General features: G+C 38.6%; 1 protein-coding gene across 8 annotated transcripts in view; it reads left to right on the top strand.

Annotated features, from left to right (window-relative positions):
- The window catches only part of TRAK1 (trafficking kinesin protein 1), a 101027-nt gene that overhangs the window by 24728 nt on the left and 54551 nt on the right, over window positions 1-21748 (top strand). For 4 of the 8 annotated variants that reach the window (XM_063304146.1, XM_063304145.1, XM_063304144.1 and 1 more), the window contains exons 3-4: window positions 17180-17256; window positions 19884-20000. In XM_063304146.1, the coding sequence (XP_063160216.1) occupies window positions 17206-17256; window positions 19884-20000 (168 nt within the window). In that variant the 5' untranslated portion in view covers window positions 17180-17205. Of the gene's footprint in view, window positions 1-2716; window positions 3002-17179; window positions 17261-19883; window positions 20001-21748 lie in introns of those variants that run through there. The other 4 variants (XM_063304139.1, XM_063304138.1, XM_063304142.1 and 1 more) reach the window with 4 other exon arrangements.

Genomic DNA, 21748 nt, shown 5'->3' with positions numbered 1-21748 from the left:
TGTTTCTCTTGTTTTAGCATTTGCTGTATCTATACATAGGACACTCTTTTCTATTAAATGGATTGATTTATTCTTAAATTATTGTTCAAGTAAGTAAACTCAATAGATAGCAAGAGGGAGATTTGTCTAACCCAATGGTACTTCTGAGAAAGCCTGTATCAGATATCTGATTTGGCCCACTGAAAATGATAGTTCCCAAGGTCCCTGTAAGAACTGATAGTTGTGGGGAAAATGCTTAAAACTGTCATTTCAAAGTGCAAACCTGGAGACTTTTTTTTTGCTTCCTGCCTTATGATTTGATATTCTTCCTGCCACTTCCCCCCAATCCCACCCCCAATAATGCCGCATTGAACAGCAACACTGGAATTGAAGGAACAAGTTGTGCATATGTTATTAATCGCAGTTTGTTCTGAAGTTGATTTAAGATGGATAATCAAGATGTTTACTGTTAGACCATTTAATCTGTTTATCTCTTTCTTATAGTGGCTTGATGTACATTGAGCTTCCTAAGATGACTGAGATGCAAATGTGATTTAAAAACCATTTCCAAGTTCTTATATAATCCCACTTGCTTTCTTAACCATAACAAGTTTGAAAGATTTGGAAGTAAAATCTCTTTAAGTTTTATCTTTAAAATAGTTTCAGATACCTGAAGAAAAAATATTCATATAATGTGAGATGCTGAGAAAAATCCCCGGAAAAAGCATTGAGCAAATAATGCCATCTGCTCAAACCACATACCAATAAAAGAGAAACAAGCATTCTATTATTAAAATACTATAATAAGCAATTAGGCAACCACACCAAATACTTGAGCTAAATAATACAATGTAATTGTCAGAAAATGTTTTTCTTAACCATTTCTGCAAAACAATTAGAGCATTTAGGCACTTATATTCAGGTGATCTTTGAGAAATTTTGCCCACAGGTATCAGTGTTGATTTTGTTGTTATGTTGATTTTGTGCTACAGAGAGATGTATATGTTTTTTTCACTACTGCATTAAAACTGATAGTATTGCATTATTTAAGTGGTTTATAGTCTCCCTCTTGATAGCAGATTTTTCCTTTAACTGCTGATATGCTGGATATGCTGGATTTTCTTGATGCTGTGAAGTTTTGTACATTTCTTTTTTTCTGTATTCTTCAATCCTGCTTGAGAGTCTTGTGGAAGAACAACAGGATAGAATGTTAAATAAATAAAAATAGGATACTTGCATCTAAATTTGTCATTGCTTGGTTAGACTAAGCTGTGCAAAATTAGAGAGAATACCAGTGGTTTTATCAATTTTCTGGCAAAAGAGATATTCCAGATATCACCCAACTTTGACCAATAAATAGTTGCTTAACACTGGAAAGTAAAAGGATTGAGTATTGACCATCTAACCAGAAAACAAAAACAGCTTTAAGGAGTCAAGCCAAAGACCGTGACCAAAACAGGGAAGTATTATTTTGTCCATGGAGGCCTCTTAAGTTACCCTCTGTGGAATCTAGTAGCCAACACAGAGCAATGAGGAATGGTTCCAGTCAGAGGAGTCTGAGCCATCCTGGAAATGAAAGGCAAAATAACCATAGGAAAGGAAGGAAGAAAAAGTATATGAAGTCTGGACATGGTAGATGGGGGGGTAGTCTTCAGCTATCTCAATTTCAGACTTACGTATGACCTCTTCTGTTGTGAAGTAAGCAAGTAGCCCCTAAGCCAAGAGATTCAGCAAGTCTGTTGGCTTGCATCTGTTAATGTTTTATACTGGAAGTAGAGTTATGATGAATAAACTTATAGTTATATAAAAGGTTACTCTATTGTAGATCAGACACCAATGTCTTCTTCTACTTGAAGTTAGAGGTCTCAGATCTAGCATGAATGCAACCTCCATACACAGCTTTTTAAAATAGTAGTGTTTTTCCTAGGACCTCCCCTGCCCCCTGGAAACTCCAAAATACTATTTTGGGTTCAAATCCAAAAGAATGCACAGCCCTGAGCTGATTCTAAAATGTGTATGAATATACAGCACTTTGGATGAAAATTTGACCTTATCTATAGGGTTATCTAGCTATATCATTATCTATATTTAATAAGAAAAATAATCCCAGGCATGCTTTATAATAAGCATGTCCTTGAAATAGGGCATTGACATATCCTAATTACTGACCCTGAATTTTCAATAAGAACATACAGTGGGAAAAAGCGTTAAGGTAAAATGTTGGGGAAAAAGAATATATTAAATGTATTACTGGGTTCCTAGGTTGACAATTTAAAGCTAATGTTCTTAGCCAGTATTCTCAGCCTATGAGTAAACCTGAAATTGTACATCACGCTCAATTCCTAAATTTCACATGTTCCTGGTTCCTGCTGTTCCTGCCTATTAGCAATCTGTAGTATGAAGATTATACAATAGATTGCAAAGGTAATTTCACTGCCTCACTTCGAAGTGTGCAATTCTTTGTACTTGTTTACTTCCTGGTACAGTTGCTATGAAACTTATAGGAAACTACCATTTCTGTTTAGAGTAGGGAGGATTATGACAATTTAAAATTTAAATTTAAAAAGGTACTGCTTTAAAGGGAGAATTTTTTTAAGTGTTTGATTTTATCGCGAGAAACAGTATAGTCAAAGAAAGAGGATTCTAATTTAGTGCTCTTTTATTACATGGATAACCTCTAGTAATGATGAGACATTCTTCTAAACTTCTTCCTCCCCTATCCTTTCGTATTTTGTCCCTTCTTGCATGATGATCACAGCATGCAAACTATCCAGCCATACCAGTTGAAGAAGGTTGAACAAGAAGATTGGTTTCTTCTGTACAGAAACCTCATTTGGATTGCTCTGCAGGTGTAGTCTATGTTAGAATGTTTACCCATTTTCAGGCATTATACTACAGGAGTCTTGATGATTTTCAGCAATGTCACTGAAAGAATCCATATATGAAGATGAAAGCTTTCAATTCAATTGTAACAATGAATGTAGGCACAGATGTTATGAAAACCTTGATATCTTGGAAGAAGGTATTTTGCCTTGTCTCCTATTTTTATAGGAATGTATGAAGATTAGTTGTGTGGTAGTAATAAGCGTTATTAATAGATGTCACTGTTTTGTCATTTTAATATTTTGATGCCTTTGCATAGTAAATTTGAATAATAGTTTCAGTTTTCTTCATTTGCTAACTTATTTGGAAAGTTAATTCTACCAGTGAGACACTGTTTTATTCTTTTGCAATACAGGGTTGATATTGTCAGATTTAAGAAAAAATACTTATAATTTACATATGTATGTTCAGTGTTACCGGAAAAATCCCCAAAAAGCAAGGGACCAAAGCAGCCAACCCACAACCAGCTGCTGTATTCTTTATAGTTCCTTGAACTTGAGATCCATGAGAAGAGGGAAAAGAAAAAAGCTTAGAGTAAGGGCTGTAGAAGCGTAACAGAAGTCTCCTTGTGCACCTTGAGGTAGGGCGAAATTGGGTGGAACTTACACTTTTCTTAGAATACATTTTTTTTCTAGTAAGCTCTGATCATGTTGTTGTTATGCTTCCCAACAAAGATGTGATAGGTTGTGGTTCTGTTCAGTGATGTTCCCTTAGAAATGTTATTCTAAATTGCTATCAGACCTTTCTCAAGAGCTATTCTTGAAATATGTTTTTGCCTATGTATTTCTGACCAAGCAGATAGTGAAATAATTAACATTGCAAAAGGAGATGATTAAATTCTGTAATACAGAACGTGTTTCAGCAAATAACCTTCATTCTGCTGCGGCTGAAATAGAATAACTTGATAATTACTGCAAAATTTAACTAAATAAGGAACACCAAAACGAGTTTCTAATGAACTGTAGTTTGGGTTTTATAATAGCATATGGCATTTTTACAAAGTTATTCCATAGTTTAATTGCTATTATTGGAAATCAGTAATTGATCATCTGAATTTTTTTCTGAATACTTTTTTCAGTAAACAGTTATTTGCAGTCTCTGTTATTGTCTTTCTCTTTCTGGTATGTATTAAGTTCCAACTGATGTTTGAGATGAGTGTGATCTTCCTTGTATGTTCTCATGGATTTGTGGCACATCCTTAAGCTTTTGTTGTGTTTTCAGATAAGTCTGAACTGAAAAGGAATTTGTAACAAAAATGTGCTGTTAGAAGGCTCATGTTGAGGATATTTCAACCCATTCCTCTTCTTCCTGTCTCCCCGCCCCACCGTGTTTCATAGCTAATGTTTTCTTTTCATGTTTCTTCTAGGCTTTCTTTCTTTTCTTTTTCTTTTTTTGGTATTTCTGCAGGTTAGGCTTCTCCTCCATATGATGCTATCTCCCTGATTTGTGTGGATGGGCTGTTACGACTACATAAGGGTTGATTCTTAGAGGATGAATGTGTTTGTTATATTATATGATTGAGAATAAAATAGAGCTTTTTATGTTTTGGAAAGAACTTGTTCACTGATCTTATAGGAAATAGAAGGGAAACCTTTAAAAATAGGGAATTGGAACTGCTAAATTGTCGGGCTATAACTTTTCCAAAATAAAGCTGAGCGAGGAAAAAATAATTCAAGCTAGACAAATATTTGCTTACCGTAGGTACATTATTAAGAAAGTTAACAAGCTAAGCGAGAGGCCACTAAAATACTTTATAAAACAAAAAAACAGATATTCCTTAGTTCAGTCATTGACCCCTGTATTATAAATATATTTGGATAGTATGTCATATATTAAGGCAACTTTGATTCAATGTATCTCTAATAGTTTAGATAAGGGGCTTATTGGCTAATCCATGCTTTCAAGCCCTAAAGTATCTGATAATATTAGGTTTGAAACAAGCATGTTGAAATCCCTTTTCTGCCTACTGATGCTCTAGCATTAAAATAATGTTTGGTTCCTAATCTGAAAGGTTTTTGTTGAGTAGAGCATATTTTTTTTGTTTCTTAAAACTGTTTTATCCTGAGCATTTTTCCTTACTGACTTGTCAAAGAATCCAAAGGGCCACAAATGAAATCTCTCGCTGTGACAGAGAAATCTGAGATATAAACTGAGGTGCATCCTAGTTGATACAGGACCTTTGTTGGGCCTTAATAGCTCATGCTACCCACCCATCTTCCTTCTCAGTATGGCTGCAGATTGCCAGAGCAGGCAACCATATTATCCTCCTGGAAAGAAGCCAGTAGGCAGTAGCTATTGGCTATGAGTTTTTAGATGCCACAGACAGTCATAGCTAATCAGTAAAACATTTAAGCTACTTTACTAAGCAAAGAAGTAAAAACCAGATCACTCTGAAATCATGGGGAGAGATATTATTCAACAGTTAAAGACCTCATTGTATACATGTTAACTGGTGTAACAACTCAATGAACTCATAAGAGGCTACCTTTCAGAATTTAATTTGTATGTGCCTGTAATATGTGTTTTAATGAGACTATACATTAATGGATAGGGTTTTTTTCAGAAGTAGGTTGAAGTGAACATACATAATTTCATCTATTTTATCTCTCCAGTTCCAAATTAATTTCCTGTTAATTATCTCAAGCATGCTTTCTTTCCCCCAGAGGTAGTATTTTTCTAATAACTCAGGGTTCCTAGATCATTTCTTTCTGTCTGTTCTTTAAGTACTTGTTTTATACAAAGTCTCAGACCAAGGATAAAAGCAGCAGTGCTGTGTAGAAGAAGGATGCAAAAGAAGCAAATGGCAAAATATGTTCTTAATTACTTCTACACAGGTATCTGTGATGACCATCATATAGACATGGCTCTTTTATTGAATTCCTGCCTTTAGATCTTCTGGAGCAGACAGCTCAGGTGTAGTCTTCTTTCAGTTCCACAAATGTGAAAATGCCAGGCCTTCCATTGATTAAAAATCATATCACTAAGTTCTGAAATACAGTTTGGATAGTTTCAAACATGTTTCCTTATTTAGCATAGTATATATTGTACAGGTAGTCCTTGCTTAACCACAAGTTGCTTAATAACTGTTCATAGTTATGACAGCCTTGGAAAGGGTGCTTTAGGGCCCGTAAAACACTTCCAGCTGTTGTGAAGTATTGCGCCACCCCCCATGGTCACACAACCACATGTTGGGGGTCGGCAAGTGGCTCGCATTTACGACTGGTTGCCAAGCACCCTGCAATCATGTGATCACCATTTGCAATCTTCTCTGCAGGCTTTCCCAGAAAGTCAGTGGGGAAGCTGATAAGGAAGGTTGCAAGTGGAGGGGATGGAGGGGAGAGGAACCCTTCATGGGGCTATAGGGACGGAGCTCAAGTCCTGCAAATTTCTGCTTCATTCCTGCAGCCCCACCAAGGATTCCCCCCCTGCACATGGAGGGGAGGGGATACCCTTTGTGGAGTTGCAGGAACAAAGCTCAAATCCTTCAGCAGGAAGCTCTTTTGCTCCGCTGCTTAATGGCCCAGGAGATCCATTAACAACCACAACCAGGAGCACTGGGATTGTGGGCGTTGAGCAAAGTAGTCATGTGGGCATCTTGCTTAACGACCAATTTGATCTACAAATGAGATTCCAGTCCCAATTGTGGTCATGAAGCAAGGACTACCTGTAATGTATTTGGAAAGACCCTGGTGCAGATGCAGTGATAATACAGACTCTGCAAACAGCAAATCCTTGCTCCCTAATTCCTCTTCTAATTGTTACCACTCAACTTGTCTTGGCCCCTGAGATTTCCTAAACATGTTGACTATCATGCCAGATAAGGTTTAGAATAGCTGTGTGTAGCTGGCACCTCATGTTTTTCTTATTGATCTTTTAAATTCTCCTTAATGCTAAGTCAAATAGCTTCCTTAAACAAAGTAACCTAATGATACTTTTCTCAAACCCTTATGTGAGTCTTTTAGGTAGATGTCTGAAAACGTGAAATGTGATATCTAATCTTGGCTCCTCCCTGTATGCAAACTGTAGAAGCACTCAGTCGATAAAACTGTAGTGGCAACATTCTTTTGAGATTAGGTGGCAAGCAAAACCAGATACAATCTTTATAGCAATTGTTCTCTGTCCATGGCAAGCCTTTAAAAGTTATATAATTTCTTTGAACAAGAAAGGTGGTGTTTCCTTGGAATTAATTCAGTCATCTATTTATCTGCTTTGTGATTCTGATGCATGTATTTATACTATTGACTAGAGCAAAGTTACACTGAAGTACTAGAAAAAAATGCCCTATGGCATACTTCACTTTATATGTTTTGTGTATATAGTATGCAGCCTGGTTTATAAGTAAACTAACCATCTTTTTCACTGAAAAGGATAGACCTCAAGAACAGTAGTTTTATTTACAGTATCTGAAAACCATTAATTTTGTAAATAATATTTATATTAAAAAATCAGGGTTAGGTAAACCAGTTTTATTTGGAAGCACATACTTGATATGGATTAGCTTGCTTTCTTGAGATGGCATTTTACGGTTAAACTGAAGTACACTGTAAGATATTTTCTTGCTTATTTAGCCTGGAAGAGTTAATAATGTCCCCATTCATAGACAGTGAATAATAATAGTATTAGAAGCTTGTGTGATCAGTGTTGATACATACTGATTTGTTTGGCTCTACATACACATACCGATATATACCCACAAAGACTCATATACAAATTTTGTGCCATGTATTTATATGTAAATAAAAATGGAAATGTGTTAACGGTAGAGTATATGAGACTTATTCAAATCAGGCCATGGAGGCAAAAAGATGGATTCTGGAAGATTTCATTCTATGCAGCATGTGGAAAATAACTATGAAAAGGACATAACAAGACATGGTTCTCCTAAAAGATGTTTCCAAAAACCACATAATTCCATATAATTTGGATAAGGCAGTGGAAAAGAATCAAGTGGAATGGGCAAAGGGTAGCTAACCAAGACCTGATGAGGTGTAGTACTTTGGAACCATTACACAGTAGAAGGTATTGCGTGGTGGATGTGTCCCCTTGAGTCTAGTGGAACTCAAACCTACCCAGGCCAGCTAGACTTGCAGTTGGATAGAATGCATGGGTATGTGAAAGTATGAGTTCAAAGAGTGAACAATAAAAGTTGTAAACCTTCATTTGTTTCTATGTGAGTCGATGGATAAATAAGAAAAAATACTACTGGATGTGTCATAAAGATTCATTTTAGGACTTCTAGTGTGTCAGTTGCACTGGGTCGACCAGACCAGCAAATCAACTTCACAGGAAAACTAAAACCACTTTTATTGTGATTGGCTATAATAACAGAATCTTGCAAGTTTGATTGTTCTGTACCTCCCCCTCCTCCTTAATATATCACTGCTGACCTAGAGATTTCTTCAAGCACCAGGGAAATTGGTACATGAGAATATACTTTAGCTATTGTCATAAATCTTTTCATAAGCTTAATATGCAATTGTCATACAATAGTGATCATGTAGGCTGAACTACATTTCCTGTATGGAATACTTAGATTCTGACAGTAGTTGAAAGAAATGGTATTTTAAAGAAAGGACACTGAAAGTGTTATCATACTCAGGAACAAAATTTGTCTAACCAAGGACATACTACTTAATGTAAATACAAGTTTTCCAACCTAGTTATTTCTCTAATGCACTTGGAGCTACAGTAGGCTCCCTTCACAGCTTTTCCAGATTTGATTGAATCGGCAAAATCTTATTTATGTTATCAACAATCTCTTCTTAAATAAGCATGTAATCTTACTATAACAATTAGATAAGGCTTCAAAAACAATAAAACTGTAATCATCCATAATGGCAACCAAAACAATTAAGTACACAGCTGACACTCCCATAAGCAGAGAAAGGTCAATTGCCTGGAAGAAAGATGATAAGATTTAGTATGTCTTGTTAGGTTTTTTTTTTCATGTTTTTATCACAAATTCTGAAAAAATGCTGAGAAATAAAAGGAAGTAATGATGTGGCCTTAGTGCTTACTGACAAAGGTGCCTTTTTAAATTTATTTATTTATTTATCTATCTATCTAATTTATCCCTGCCCATCTCCTCCCGTCGGAGGCCTCTGGGCGGCTTACAACAATTGATTAAAACCATCACAATAATACAAAAAGTAAAATACAGTAAAAACTACTATAAATAGAAATAAAAAATAAAGAATAAAAAATCCAAGCAGCGAAGCATCTAAAACAGTCCAAGTGTGGGAGGAGTGGTCTGTAACAACCATCCCCATGTAGCTCTAATTGTTGGTTTGAAGAGTTGTACAGGTGCCCATCTTAGAGCACAACTCTGGGTGGCTCACAACAGCAACAAAACGACAAATCATAAAACAAAAACTAAAAACTGGACAACCAGGTAAAAAGAATTCTCAACAACCTCACCAAGAAAGGTCAAATTAAACAAGAAGAACAGCGGTAGATGAAAAACTACACAAGAAGAACAGAGGCGGATGAAAAGCAGTAGACCTCTCCCTCCCATGCTTCTATGGGCGCCCCAAGATACACAAGCCTGGCATACCAATCCGGCCCATTGTATCATTACCAGGGACTCCCACATACAAGATAGCTAAAGAGCTTACAAAGAAACTTAGTATCTCACAGAGGAGAGTGAATATTCTATCAACTCCCCACTACAGTGCCTCCAGAAAATCAAAAACCTAAAAATAGAAGATGAGATCATGGTGTCATTTGACATTACAGCTCTCTTCACATCCATAGACCCAGCACTAGCGAAAGAATCCATGGCTGCAGTCCTGCACAACACACCTGATCTAGCCAAATACACCAAAATAGAAATACCCAGGATAACGGACCTCATCAACCTCTGCCTTACGACCTACTTTCAGTTTAATGGAGAAATATACCAACAGATAAAGGAACACCCAGATAAAATTCACAAGGGAGGAAGAAAACAACAAAACACTACCCTTCCTGGACATCCTCATCAGTAGAGGAAATGATGACAAGTTAGAAACCCAGGTCTACAGGAAAGCTACCCACACCAACCAAGTGCTCCATTACCAAAGTAACAATCCAACCTCCCACAAGAGAAGCTGTGTAAGAACATTATTCAGGTGAGCACTTACACACTGCAGCAAACCAGAACACCAGAAAAAGGAAACAGATTGTTGGTACAGCATCTTCCAGCAAAATGGATACCCTCTCAACTTCATCAAAAAGTGCCTCACCACCCACTACAACCCAACCAACAGAAGCTATGAAAAGGACAATACTGCCATACATCAGAAACATCTCAGAAACTACCAACAGACTGTTACAACCACATGGCATCAATGAATGAATAACTTAATTGATTAGTCAAATGACCATATCAGAAAGTTGGGCATCAGCCACTATTTTTGTTTATTCATTCAGTCGCTTCCGATTCTTTGTGACTTCATGGACCAGCCCACGCCAGAGCTTCCTGTCGGTTGTCAACACCCCCAGCTCCGCCAGGGACGAATCCGTCACCTCTAGAATATCATCCATCCACCTTGCCCTTGATCGGCCCCCCTTTTGCCCTCCACTCTCCCTAGCATCAGCATCTTCTCCAGGTTGTCCTGTCTTCTCATGATGTGGCCAAAGTATTTCAGTTTTGCCTTTAATATCATTCCCTCAAGTGAGCAGTCTGGCTTTATTTCCTGGAGGATGGACTGGTTGGATCTTCTTGCAGTCCAAGGAACTCTCAGAATTTTCCTCCAACACCACAGTTCCAAAGCATTTATCTTCCTTCTCTCAGCCTTCCTTATGGTCCAGCTCTCGCAGCCATATGTTACTACGGGGAACACCATTGCTTTAACTATGCGGACCTTTGTTGTCAGTGTGATGTCTCTGCTCTTAACTATTTCATCGAGATTTGTCATTGCTCTTCTTCCAAGGATTAAGCGTCTTCTGATTTCCTGACTGCAGTCAGCATCTGCAGTAATCTTTGCACCTAGAAATACAAAGTCTTTCACTGCTTCTACATTTTCTCCCTCTATTTGCCAGTTATCAATCAAGCTGGTTGCCATAATCTTGGGGTTTTTTTTTTTTTGAGGTTTAGCTGCAAGCCAGCTTTTGCACTTCCTTCTTTCACCTTCATCATAAGGCTCCTCAGTTCCTCTTCGCTTTCAGCCATCAAAGTGGTATCATCTGCAGCTTTTTCCATTATCCAGCGGATATTGGCAATTTGGTCCCTAGTTCCTCTGTCTTTTCTAAACCCAGCTTATACATCTGGCAATTCTCGCTCCATGAATTGCTGAAGTCTACCTTGCAGGATCTTGAGCATTACTTTACTGGCATGTGAAATGAGTGCCACTGTTCGATAGTTTGAACATTCTTTAGTGTTTCCCTTTTTTCGTATGGGGATATAAGTTGATTTTTTCCAGTCTGATGGCCATTCTTGTGTTTTCCAAATTTGCTGGCATATAGCATGCATTACCTTGACAGCATCATCTCACAAGATTTTGAACAGTTCAGCTGGGATGCCATTGTCTCCTGTTGCCTTGTTATTAGCAATGCTTCTTAAGGCCCATTCAACCTTACTCTTCAGGATGTCTGGCTCTAGCTCACTGAACACACTATCAAAGCTATCCCCGATATTGTTATCTTCCTATACAGGTCTTCCGTATATTCTTGCCACCTTTTCTTGATCTCTTCTTCTTCTATTAGGTCCTTGCATCTTTGTTTTTGATCATACCCATTTTGGCCTGGAATTTACCTCCGATGTTTCTAATTTTCTGGAAGAGGTCTCTGGTCCTTCCTATTCTATTGTCTTCTTCCACTTCCGCACATAAGCTCTGGAATTTTGCATTTAATTGGGCATATCTCCCCCTATCGCTGTTGCCTTTTGCTTTCCTTGCTTTCTTGGGCTACTTCTAGTGTCTCAGCAGACAGCCATTTTGCCTTCTTGGTTTTCTCTTTCTTTGGGATGTATTTTGTTGCCACCTCCTGAACAATGTTGCGAACTTCTGTCCATAGTTCTTCCGGGACCCTATCTACTAAGTCCAGTCCCTTAAATCTATTCTTCACCTCCACTGCATATTCCTTAGGAATATTAGTGAGCTCATATCTAGCTGATCTGTTGGTCTTCCCTAATCTCTTTAGTCTGATCCTAAATTGTGCAATAAGAAGTTCGTGATCTGAACTACAGTCAGCTCCAGGTCTTGTTTTTACCGACTGTATAGATGTCCGCCACCTTTGGCTGCAAAGGATGTAGTCAATCTGATTTTGGTGTTGTCCATCTGGTGAAGTCCATGTATAAAGCTGTCTCTTAGGTTGTTGGAAGAGAGTGTTTGTTATGCAGAGTGAGTTGCCTTGGCAAAATTCTATTAGCCTGTGTCCTGCTTCAGTTTGTTCTCCCAGGCCATGCTTACCTGTAATTCCAGGTGTCATTTGACTGCCCACCTTAGCATTCCAGTCTCCTGTGATGAAAATAATGTCTCTTTTAGGCGTGTTGTCCAGTAGGTGCTGCAGATCCTCATAGAACTGATCTACTTCAGCTTCTTCAGCATCTGTGGTTGGGTCGTATATTTGGATCACTGTGATGTTAGATGGCTTGCCCTGAATTCGAATTGAGATCATTCTATCGTTTTTTGGATTGTATCCAAGCACTGCTTTAGCCACTTTACTATTAATTATGAAGACTACTCCATTTCTTCTGTGGTCCTCTTGTCCACAGTAGTAGATCTGGTGGTCATCTGATGTGAAGTGGCCCATTCCAGTCCATTTCAGTTCACTGACGCCCAAGATGTCTATCTTTAATCTTGACATCTCACTAATAACCACATCCAATTTGCCCTGGCTCATAGATCTTACATTCCAGGTTCCAATGGTGTGTTGATCCTTAGAACATCGGATTCGCCCTTCACCACCAGCACCATCGGCCGCTAGCCGTCCTTTTGGCTTTGAGCTAGCTGCATCATCACGTCTGGGGCTAGTTGAACTCATCCTCTGTTCCTCCCCAGTAGCATTTTGACCATCTTCCGACCTGGGGGTCTCATCTTCTGATGGTATACCGACATATCTCTGGTTGTATTGATCCATTTAGTTTTCACGGCAAGAATACTGGGGTGGGTTGCCATTACCTTCCCCAGGGATCGCATTTAGTCTGACCTCTCTGTCATGACCTTCCCGTCTTGGGTGGCCCTTCATGGTTTAGCTCATGGCATCATTGTGGTGCTCAAGCTCCAGCACCACGACAAGGTAACGATCCTTTGCTGAAATCAGCCACTATAAGATATAAAATATGATATCATAAAACAGCTAAAATACAGTAAGATTAGATAAAATATACTATGGTAAGATAAAATACGATAAAATACGGTAGGGTAAAATAGAGATAAAATTGTAAGATGAAAATGCAAGATATAATAAAACGAATAATAAAATACAGAAACAATGTGAGTTTAAATAAATTCATCACCTTTACATGCCACCCCAATGTGTTCTATAAATTGTGTTCTCAGTTGGACAGCCCTAACTATAAACTTAACAGTTCTATTGACCACATATGTATTTGTACCCTGGAGGAAGTAACATGGCCTTTTGTTACGGTCCCAGTATGTGGTTCTGTCAATTAATGTCTGAAGGTACTGAGTGTCCTAACAGTCAGGAATCACGCTGAGATGAGGAATAGGTCTCTAGTATTTATTACTGCTGCATAAGACAGAAAATCCTAACAAACTGAAGAAGAGTGGGAAAACCCAGACATATAAACCCCAAAAGTTAAGGTGGGTCTGATCTGTGTCTCTTTGAATGGCTGCTTAATTCCTCAGTACTACGCATGCGTTTCCCCCCCTGGATAGAGGCCCCCTCCTCCTAGCCATCAGTACTCATGACACTGAGCCCTTGCTGGCGCATATAATTGACAGTTAAATAGGACATGTGCAATGTCTTCTACTTCGGATGCTCCACAAACACATGTCCTCTCAAGGTAAGGCGCTTGGTGGAATCGTCTGTATTTGACCATAGAATCTAGCTGCTCAAACCTTGCTCTAGTAAGAGCTATCCTATGGTATTGAGTCAGACCCACTGTCAGGTATTTTTCTAATTGGAAGGACAGTTTATTCTTGGCCAGCCATTTCAACGACCTATTGTATGCAAGTGACTCAATGTGTGTTTGGGCATTAACATCCAAGACTCTTTGTTTGAATATTTCCTTGGCCTGATCTCTGGCTGAAAGTAAATATTGTGATGAAAAGCCGGGGAATGCGATAGTTTGGAGGAGTTGATTGATCCACGTGGTGGGTTGAGGTGTGCCCATCTGTTCTTCAAGGCACATTTTTGGTAGTCTATCATGTTCCATTGGGAGAATCCTCCACCAACAGACTTTGATTACTGATAGACTGTAAATGGAATGGGTGCCTGTTTCAGCTCTTACTGCTGCTGCAGGTATATCCCTGTTGCTTGATTTTGTTCAAGTAAGGAGGCCTTTGATAGGCCCCACAATTTGGCACCATATGTTAACACTGGTACAATTTTTGCCTTGTGGACCTTCAAAATGGAGAGCAGAGAGCAAGGGTGGTTGTAACTGAGTAGTTTAAATAGCATTTTAGAACTTGCTGTGGCCTTTATAGAACTTTGCTAGTAATGATTAACCCAGGGCCCTGTATCTGTAAAAACCATCCCTAAATATGAGAAAGGGTCTATTTGTTTTATAAGCTCCCCATCCAAGTGCCAATTGCATTTGGCCTGTCTTTTCCCAAAAACCACCACTTTGGATTTGGACTTGTTCAAAAAGTTTGAGGCTCAGTAAGCACCAAATTTCCCCATCAGTCTTCTCAGGCCTACTTGGGAATGTGCCATCAAAACCATGTCATCTGCATACAAGAGGATATTGATATGTCTGTTAAGGATCTTTGGCATGTGAACATCCATAGAAAGGAGGAATCCTGGAATGTCATTAACATAGAGATTAAACAACATCGGGGCCAAGAAACATCCTTGTCGGACACCTTTGTGGGTGGGTATGCTCTGCGTAAGAGAGTCATTGACTCCAGTACGGACTTCCAGGCATGTATTTGTATAGAGGGCCTTTATCAAGTATAAAAGTCTGGGTTCTGTATTTAACTTGGCCAGCTTTTTCCACAAGATATCTCTATTTATGGAGTTAGGGTTACTAAATGGCATCATCATAGCACATAAACCAACTAAAACAGTTCAAAACATATTAAGTAACCCAAAAGACCCAATAGCCCAAGAAGAAGAAAAACAGGAGTTATTTACAACATACAGTGCAAAGACTGTAACAGCCACTATGTAGTACAGACAGGCAGAAGACTAGCAGAGTGCATCCACGAACACCAACTAGCAGTCAGAAGACACGATGAGAACTCCTTAATCTCACAACACACGGACAGACTCAACCATTGTTTCAACTGGGAAACTGTGAGCATCCTAAATCAAGCCAAATCCAAAAACGCCAGAGAATTCCTGGAAGCCTGGCACTCAGACAAAGCAGCCATCAATAGACACATAGAGGTAAACAACATTTACATACCATTCAAAAGAGACAATAGAAAAGCAAAAAGACCAGTACACCTTGCCAGCAATCAACACCCAGATATGCAAAAATCAATACTAGGATTAACACCAGATGAACCATCAAACAGCACAATACATCCTAATCAGGGAACTATTAACTCAGTCAATCAACCAAGCAGCAAACAACAGCCCAATCAAAGAACTCCCAAGGAGAGAACAACACCCCTACCAACACAAGCAGGAAAAGCCACGGTATATAAACTGAGAGCAAGGCCCACTCCCTGTTCGCACTAAGATGTTGCCTTGTCTGGCAATGAAACATCTGCAAGAAAACAACAAGGCTCAGAGAGCACCAAGGGCTCCACAGTTCAACCCTGAGCTACAAATATTCACTTCGATTGGTAAAAACTAAAAACCCAGTGCCTCAGCCCTCCTAGGATGCCCCAGCAACCACTTACAGGCTCCCTTCACTCTACTGCAGTGCCTGGGTAAAGAGTCAGATCTTGATGCCCTTCTGGAAGGCAAAAAGGATGGGGGCTTGCCAGATTGCCAGAGGAAAGCGTGTTCCACAAGGTAGGGACAGCCACGGAAAAGGCACTTTTTCCAAGTCCCACAGATGGCGGTATTTTAGGGAAGGGACTTGGAGCATGCCTACCCTATCCAGTCTGGAAAGGTGGGCGGATACTCTCATTTTTTAATAATTTGTGCCTCTCTGTCCTAGGCACCAGCTTGATTGGTGGAAATTAATGGTAAAAATTAACATTACCTACCCTTTTGTTTCTCATTTATGTATAACTTTAGGTAAAGGACTTTGCAAAGCCTTATTTCAGTCAGGCACTGTACATCTAGCATCCTTCAAATTCTGCTTTATTGATGACACATCAGTAGCAAAGTGGTGTTTTATCCAGTACAAATTGAGGCTTACATATCAAATAGTGACAGTTTTGAAGATACCAACTAATTTCAGGCATGTTTGTTCTGGACCCCAACATGATGGAGATAATGACTTAAAATCTAGGTCTTAAAAAACTTGTATGTATTATACTGTTTGAAATCTCAGAGCATTTCAACTTTTCATTTTTCCATTGTTCTGATATGAGTTAAAACAAAAACCAACCTTTATTCAGTCAGAACTGTTGAAGAATACAGAAGCTAGGCTTAGTGAAAATCCTCTCTGGAAAACTGGAAACCTCTTTCAGCTAATGTGAGGTAGAATACAGAGAAATGATGAATAAAGATAGGAATTGCTTAAAATCGGGTGCACTTTTTTCTCGTTAGGGGTTATTCACTGATCTCTAGCAACCCCTATGTAGTATGTGAATTTCTTGAGGCGAATGTTTTAGAATCTAAAACTGCAGGCACTTGGGGGCACTAAAACCCCAAGGCACTTCAGCGCAGAGTTTGAGAACTGCACTGTGCACCGTGCTCCAATAAAGTTTGGGAACCTCTGATCAGAGGTGGGTTTTTTTTTTAATCTATACAGAGTTACATTTACAGTACCAAATATTTTGTTTAATTGGGATAACCAGAAAAGCTATTCAGAACTGAGTTATTACAATATTTCAATGTTTTGAATTAATTGGTTTGAACTCTCAGTATTTCTGGAAGCATAAGATAGCCATACTGTCTTAAATGCCCCATTGAATACAGTATTGTGTTAAGGGGAGTATTCCCCATTGAATATAATATGATTTACATCTGAATGAGCTCATACAGAATTGCTCTTTTGAAAAAATAAAATAGAATTGTCTTTTTCTAGGTATGAGATTTTAAAATATTTTTCCATACAATGGATAAAAGATTGCCTCTTTTATTTCAGTTTTATGTGCTGAACGAGTGGGCCAGATGACTAAAACATACAATGACATTGATGCTGTTACACGTCTTCTTGAAGAGGCAAGTATCCCATGTTCATATGGAATGGTAACATGGTTGTATCATAGTAGTCAATATTTGAATCTATTATTTTCAGGCTTCATGAGATATGTAGGATAATGAAATCACCACCACAAGTTTGGGGCTAGATTAATTGAGCCTCTTATAGAGGGGTTAAAGGAAGCATACCTACAGCTTAATTGCCAGCATGACATAATTTGCTACTCTTGGTGATGTCCATGAGGCTTAATATTGATAGGCTCTTTTGACTACAGGATTCCGTTACACACACACTGTGCAGCTGCAAGGAAATATTGCTAGAATTCAGAAAACTTAATTAGAAGATGCAAAGCCACTGTTTCCATGTTGGTGTGTGTGTTCTGGTGCATGTGCAGAGTGCCGGAAAGTGTTCGGCACGAGAGATCAGTAATGACACCAGGCATTACAACAAAAATAGTTGTATTCATGCAAACAGAGAATATAAACAGTTTTCATCCAGATCCCTGGATGAGGGGCTTTGTCAAAAATCATATAATATTAAATCAATAATATTAACTTAGAATAAGAGCCTTGAGAGTTAATTGCTCCTGGGTAAAAGTAGGGAACTATAAACCAAGCTAAGTCACATTTATCAAGTTTCTACTAGAAATTCATGCCGGGATGATCAGCCACCTTTCTTTTTTACTATATTAAAAGTCCAACCAGCACCTTTTATCTCCATTGAGAAAATCACTGTTTCTTGTATTGAAACCAGTGCTTTGTTTGTGCTCAAATGCATTATTGAAAGAAGTAAGTTGTCCTAGCTCAATTAAATATTAGTCATCGGACTCCAAGCCATCAGTATCTCTTGAAATTGAGAAAACCACATACCACCTTGTAGATTATATGAAATTACTTATATTAAAGAAAAAGTAAAGTCTCTTTCAACTTAAATAAAATTGCCTGCAAAGCAAGTTCAGCTGCTGATGGATATGTCCATCTAAGTTTTTGACTGCTTGAAGTTTGCCATTGCCACCTTCTGAGATGTTTTTTTAACTTCCTAGTTTAGCCTGCAGATCCTAATATTCCCTGCAAGTCTCCCTTCCAAGTATTAATCAGACCTGAACCTGCTTAGCTTTTAAGACCAATCATAACCAGTCAGATACTATAGCAAACATATCAAACATATAAGTTTTGTCTAAATTAATTTAAATTATATGCAAATTAAATCAAATCAAATTTAGTCTTTGTCCTGGGTCTGTTAATGTTTTTGTCCTGACCTTGTCTAGTTTTCAGAGAGTGGGCTCTAGCATACCATTCAAAGCCCAAGGGAATCCCACAGACCAAAAAATGTTGCCAGTCCTCGTCTACTAACTTTATTCAGGGTCCTAAGCTCTGGTGGTTAACTTTTTTTTTTTAATTTAAAAAGCTTCTTTGAATTATTGGGAACAACCCATGAATGAAAAGAGCTGTTCTTCATGGCTGCTGTGTCAGAAACGTTACTATATCTATCCGCCTAACCATCTAGAAGTTTATTTGAAACTTTTCCAGAAATACTTGGTTCCTACAGTATTACTGAAATTAATTGCCTGAAATATACAGTATGTTTGAATATATGTAGTGCGGTGTGTTATAAATATATAAGAGACAACTTCCTAAATGGCAAATATTTACCATCCTCCAAAGATGTTGAAATACATGATATTCTTTCACAGTTTCTCCAATTCACTAACCTTCCTTATAACTCTTGATGTACTGTAAGACATATTGTGGCATGTGGCTTTTACTACTGCTTGAACATAGCCATTGCATCACCTGCACTACAAACTAAAAGTCACTGGATCTAGTCTTATAGGATTTAAGTGTAAGGACTTAATCTCTATTGCTTAACCTCAATTCAGTTTCAATATTGAGATATTACTCTGCCTTTTGTCACATGCAGTTTCATACTTTGAATACAAAGTACAGGTTTTATACTTCAAACACTAAGAAAAAAATACATAAATGTTAAGCTTTGTTTGTGATAAGAGGCCATAAAAGTGTTGATTTTGTTAAGTCCCCTGTAAATACAGTGATGCTTACAAACCTGTGAATCCTAGTGCATTTCACATACTTTTGCCACACAAAGATCTGTAGTTTTGGATCATTTTCCTCAATAAATAAATGACAAGTATGTTTTTGAGTCATTTTTTTCATTGGGTTCTCTTTATCTAGTTTTAGGACTTGTGTGGAGAACAGATCACATTTTAGGGCATATTTATTGAAAATTCAAAAGAATTCACAAACCTTTAAGTACCACTGCACTTTGCAAATTATATACCAAATATATTTCTACACATACTGACTTTAGAAATAAAAGCTATTGAAAGGGTTTTATTCCTGATCATGCATGAACTTATTACAGCGTTAAGTTCTGTTTACTGCACAAATTAGTTTCCTCAAATTAAGTGGGTGTCTCCAGCAGAACACAAAGAAAATTAAAGGAGAAATTATAGGTTTATTTGTTTCAAAAATAGACAAACAAAGCAAACAGATTTTCTAGTTTTTTCTCTAGGACATAGATTCAACTTTCTTGTACTTTCCAGTGATGGTCATTTCCTTTGTGAGCCATAACTCAGACTATTTGTTTTCCTTCCTTCCTTCCTTCCTTCTTTCCTTCCTACCTACAGAAAGAGCGGGATTTAGAATTAGCTGCTCGAATTGGCCAGTCATTGCTAAAGAAGAATAAAACTCTTACTGAGAGAAATGAACTTCTTGAAGAACAAGTAGAGCATATCAGGGAAGAGGTAAGGGTAGTTACATATGCATGATTTGTTTCTTACTCAGAAAATTTGCTTTCCCCTGCTTCTAATGAAACCTACTTGGCTTTATTTGGTGATATATTGTCCTGACAAGCAGGAACCATGCCGAGACGAGGAATAGGTCTCTAGTGTTTTATTACTGCTACAGTAGATAGAAAATCCTAACAAACTGAAGAAGTGTTAGAAAACCCATAGAGATAAACCCCAAAAGTCAAGGCGGGTCTGTGCTGTGCCTCTTTGAATGACAGCTCAAATTCTCTCTACTACGTATGCGTTTTCCCCCCTGGATAGGGGCCCCCTCCTGCTCACCATCAGTGCTCATGACATATATCTTGACATTTCTTCCTCGTCTGTTTCGTAACAGATCTAGTGTAATGACCAGCCCACTCGAGCATTCACTCAAAGACAGTGAGACGTTAGGGTTAGGGTTTTCGTCGTCCTCTTCCTCAGAAGAAGTTTTATGCCCAGGATTCTCCACCTGTTCGCTGGCGCAATTCAGAACAGATGTGCCCCGTTTCCCGCTGGCTATGGGAATTCCTCCTTGGATTCTTCCCTGAAGTCCTCCGGAATTTCGCCCTCTGTCTCCTTGTGTGCCAGGGCTGCAGCTGCTGCGCCTTTGCGCTTCGCTGGAGGAGACTTGGCTGGTTTCCCACCAGATTTCTCCACAGCTCCAGTTCCTCCACGCGAGCATTCTGAAGCTCGATGGGAATCTTTTCCACACTTATAGTAGCTTCCTCTCTTCCAGCCCCTGTCCTTAGCTTCCTCTCAGGGTTGAAATGGTTTTCTCAGGCTGAAGGATATCTGGCCAGTCGCTTGGGCCCACAGCTGCCTGCGAAATTGGTACTGGATATTTTCCACCTCTCCAGCCAACCAAATCCAGTCTTGCAATGTTGGTAGATCGCCTCGCCAGAGGGCCCATCTCAGGATTTTGGGTTGCAGTCCCCCTTTAAAATAATCCACTTTAGTAGCTTCGGACCGGTCCAGTATTTTTCCCGCCAGGACCTTAAACTCCATGGCATACTCTGCTATGTTCTTCTCCCTCTGCCTCAGCTGCTGCAATGCTGTCTTTGCCCTGTGCTTGTCTAAGGGGTCCTCAAACCTCTCTCTCAGGAACCTCATAAACTCCTTCAGACTATGTAGTTCAGGGGCCATGGCAACATGGAGTTGTACAAACGAATCCGCCACTGCACCCCTCAGCTTAGCCCCCACTTGGCTCACCTTGGCATATGCAGTTGGGAAGAAACCTCCACACTCCCTCATGTAGATTGACACGTTCGTCTGTGTCATCTTTTGTGGTATGGCCTAGGTCTTAAAGATTTCTTAGAGGTAGCAGGATTTTCTAGTTCTTTATGTGAAATTGCTCTACTTTAAGTTTCAACTTCCTCTAGCCACTCCCTTTGTACACTTGGTACTGTAAAACAGACATTCGGTCAATATATCAGTGCTGTCAATTCAAGCACTAAGGCTTTGAGACACATCACTCATAAAATAAACTCAGTTCACAGGCTTTATGTTTATTCAAAATGGGTTTGGTGCTGGTTCTTTCCTTCTCGTTATGATTAAAATGAAACAAAATCTTCTTAAAAGTGGGACAACTTTTCTTTAAGATCTTTGTATGTAAATGATTAGTTTTATTTAGTTTTTATATTTAATATATTTAATATATTATATATTTTAACATTCAGTTAACTTTAGCTCAAATAACAATTAAGCTGAAAATTTGGTGCAAATAA

Source organism: Candoia aspera, chromosome 4 (assembly GCF_035149785.1).
Source record: "Candoia aspera isolate rCanAsp1 chromosome 4, rCanAsp1.hap2, whole genome shotgun sequence".
In the NCBI taxonomy this organism is placed as follows: domain Eukaryota; kingdom Metazoa; phylum Chordata; class Lepidosauria; order Squamata; family Boidae; genus Candoia; species Candoia aspera.
This window is presented reverse-complemented; position numbering and strand designations above follow the sequence as displayed.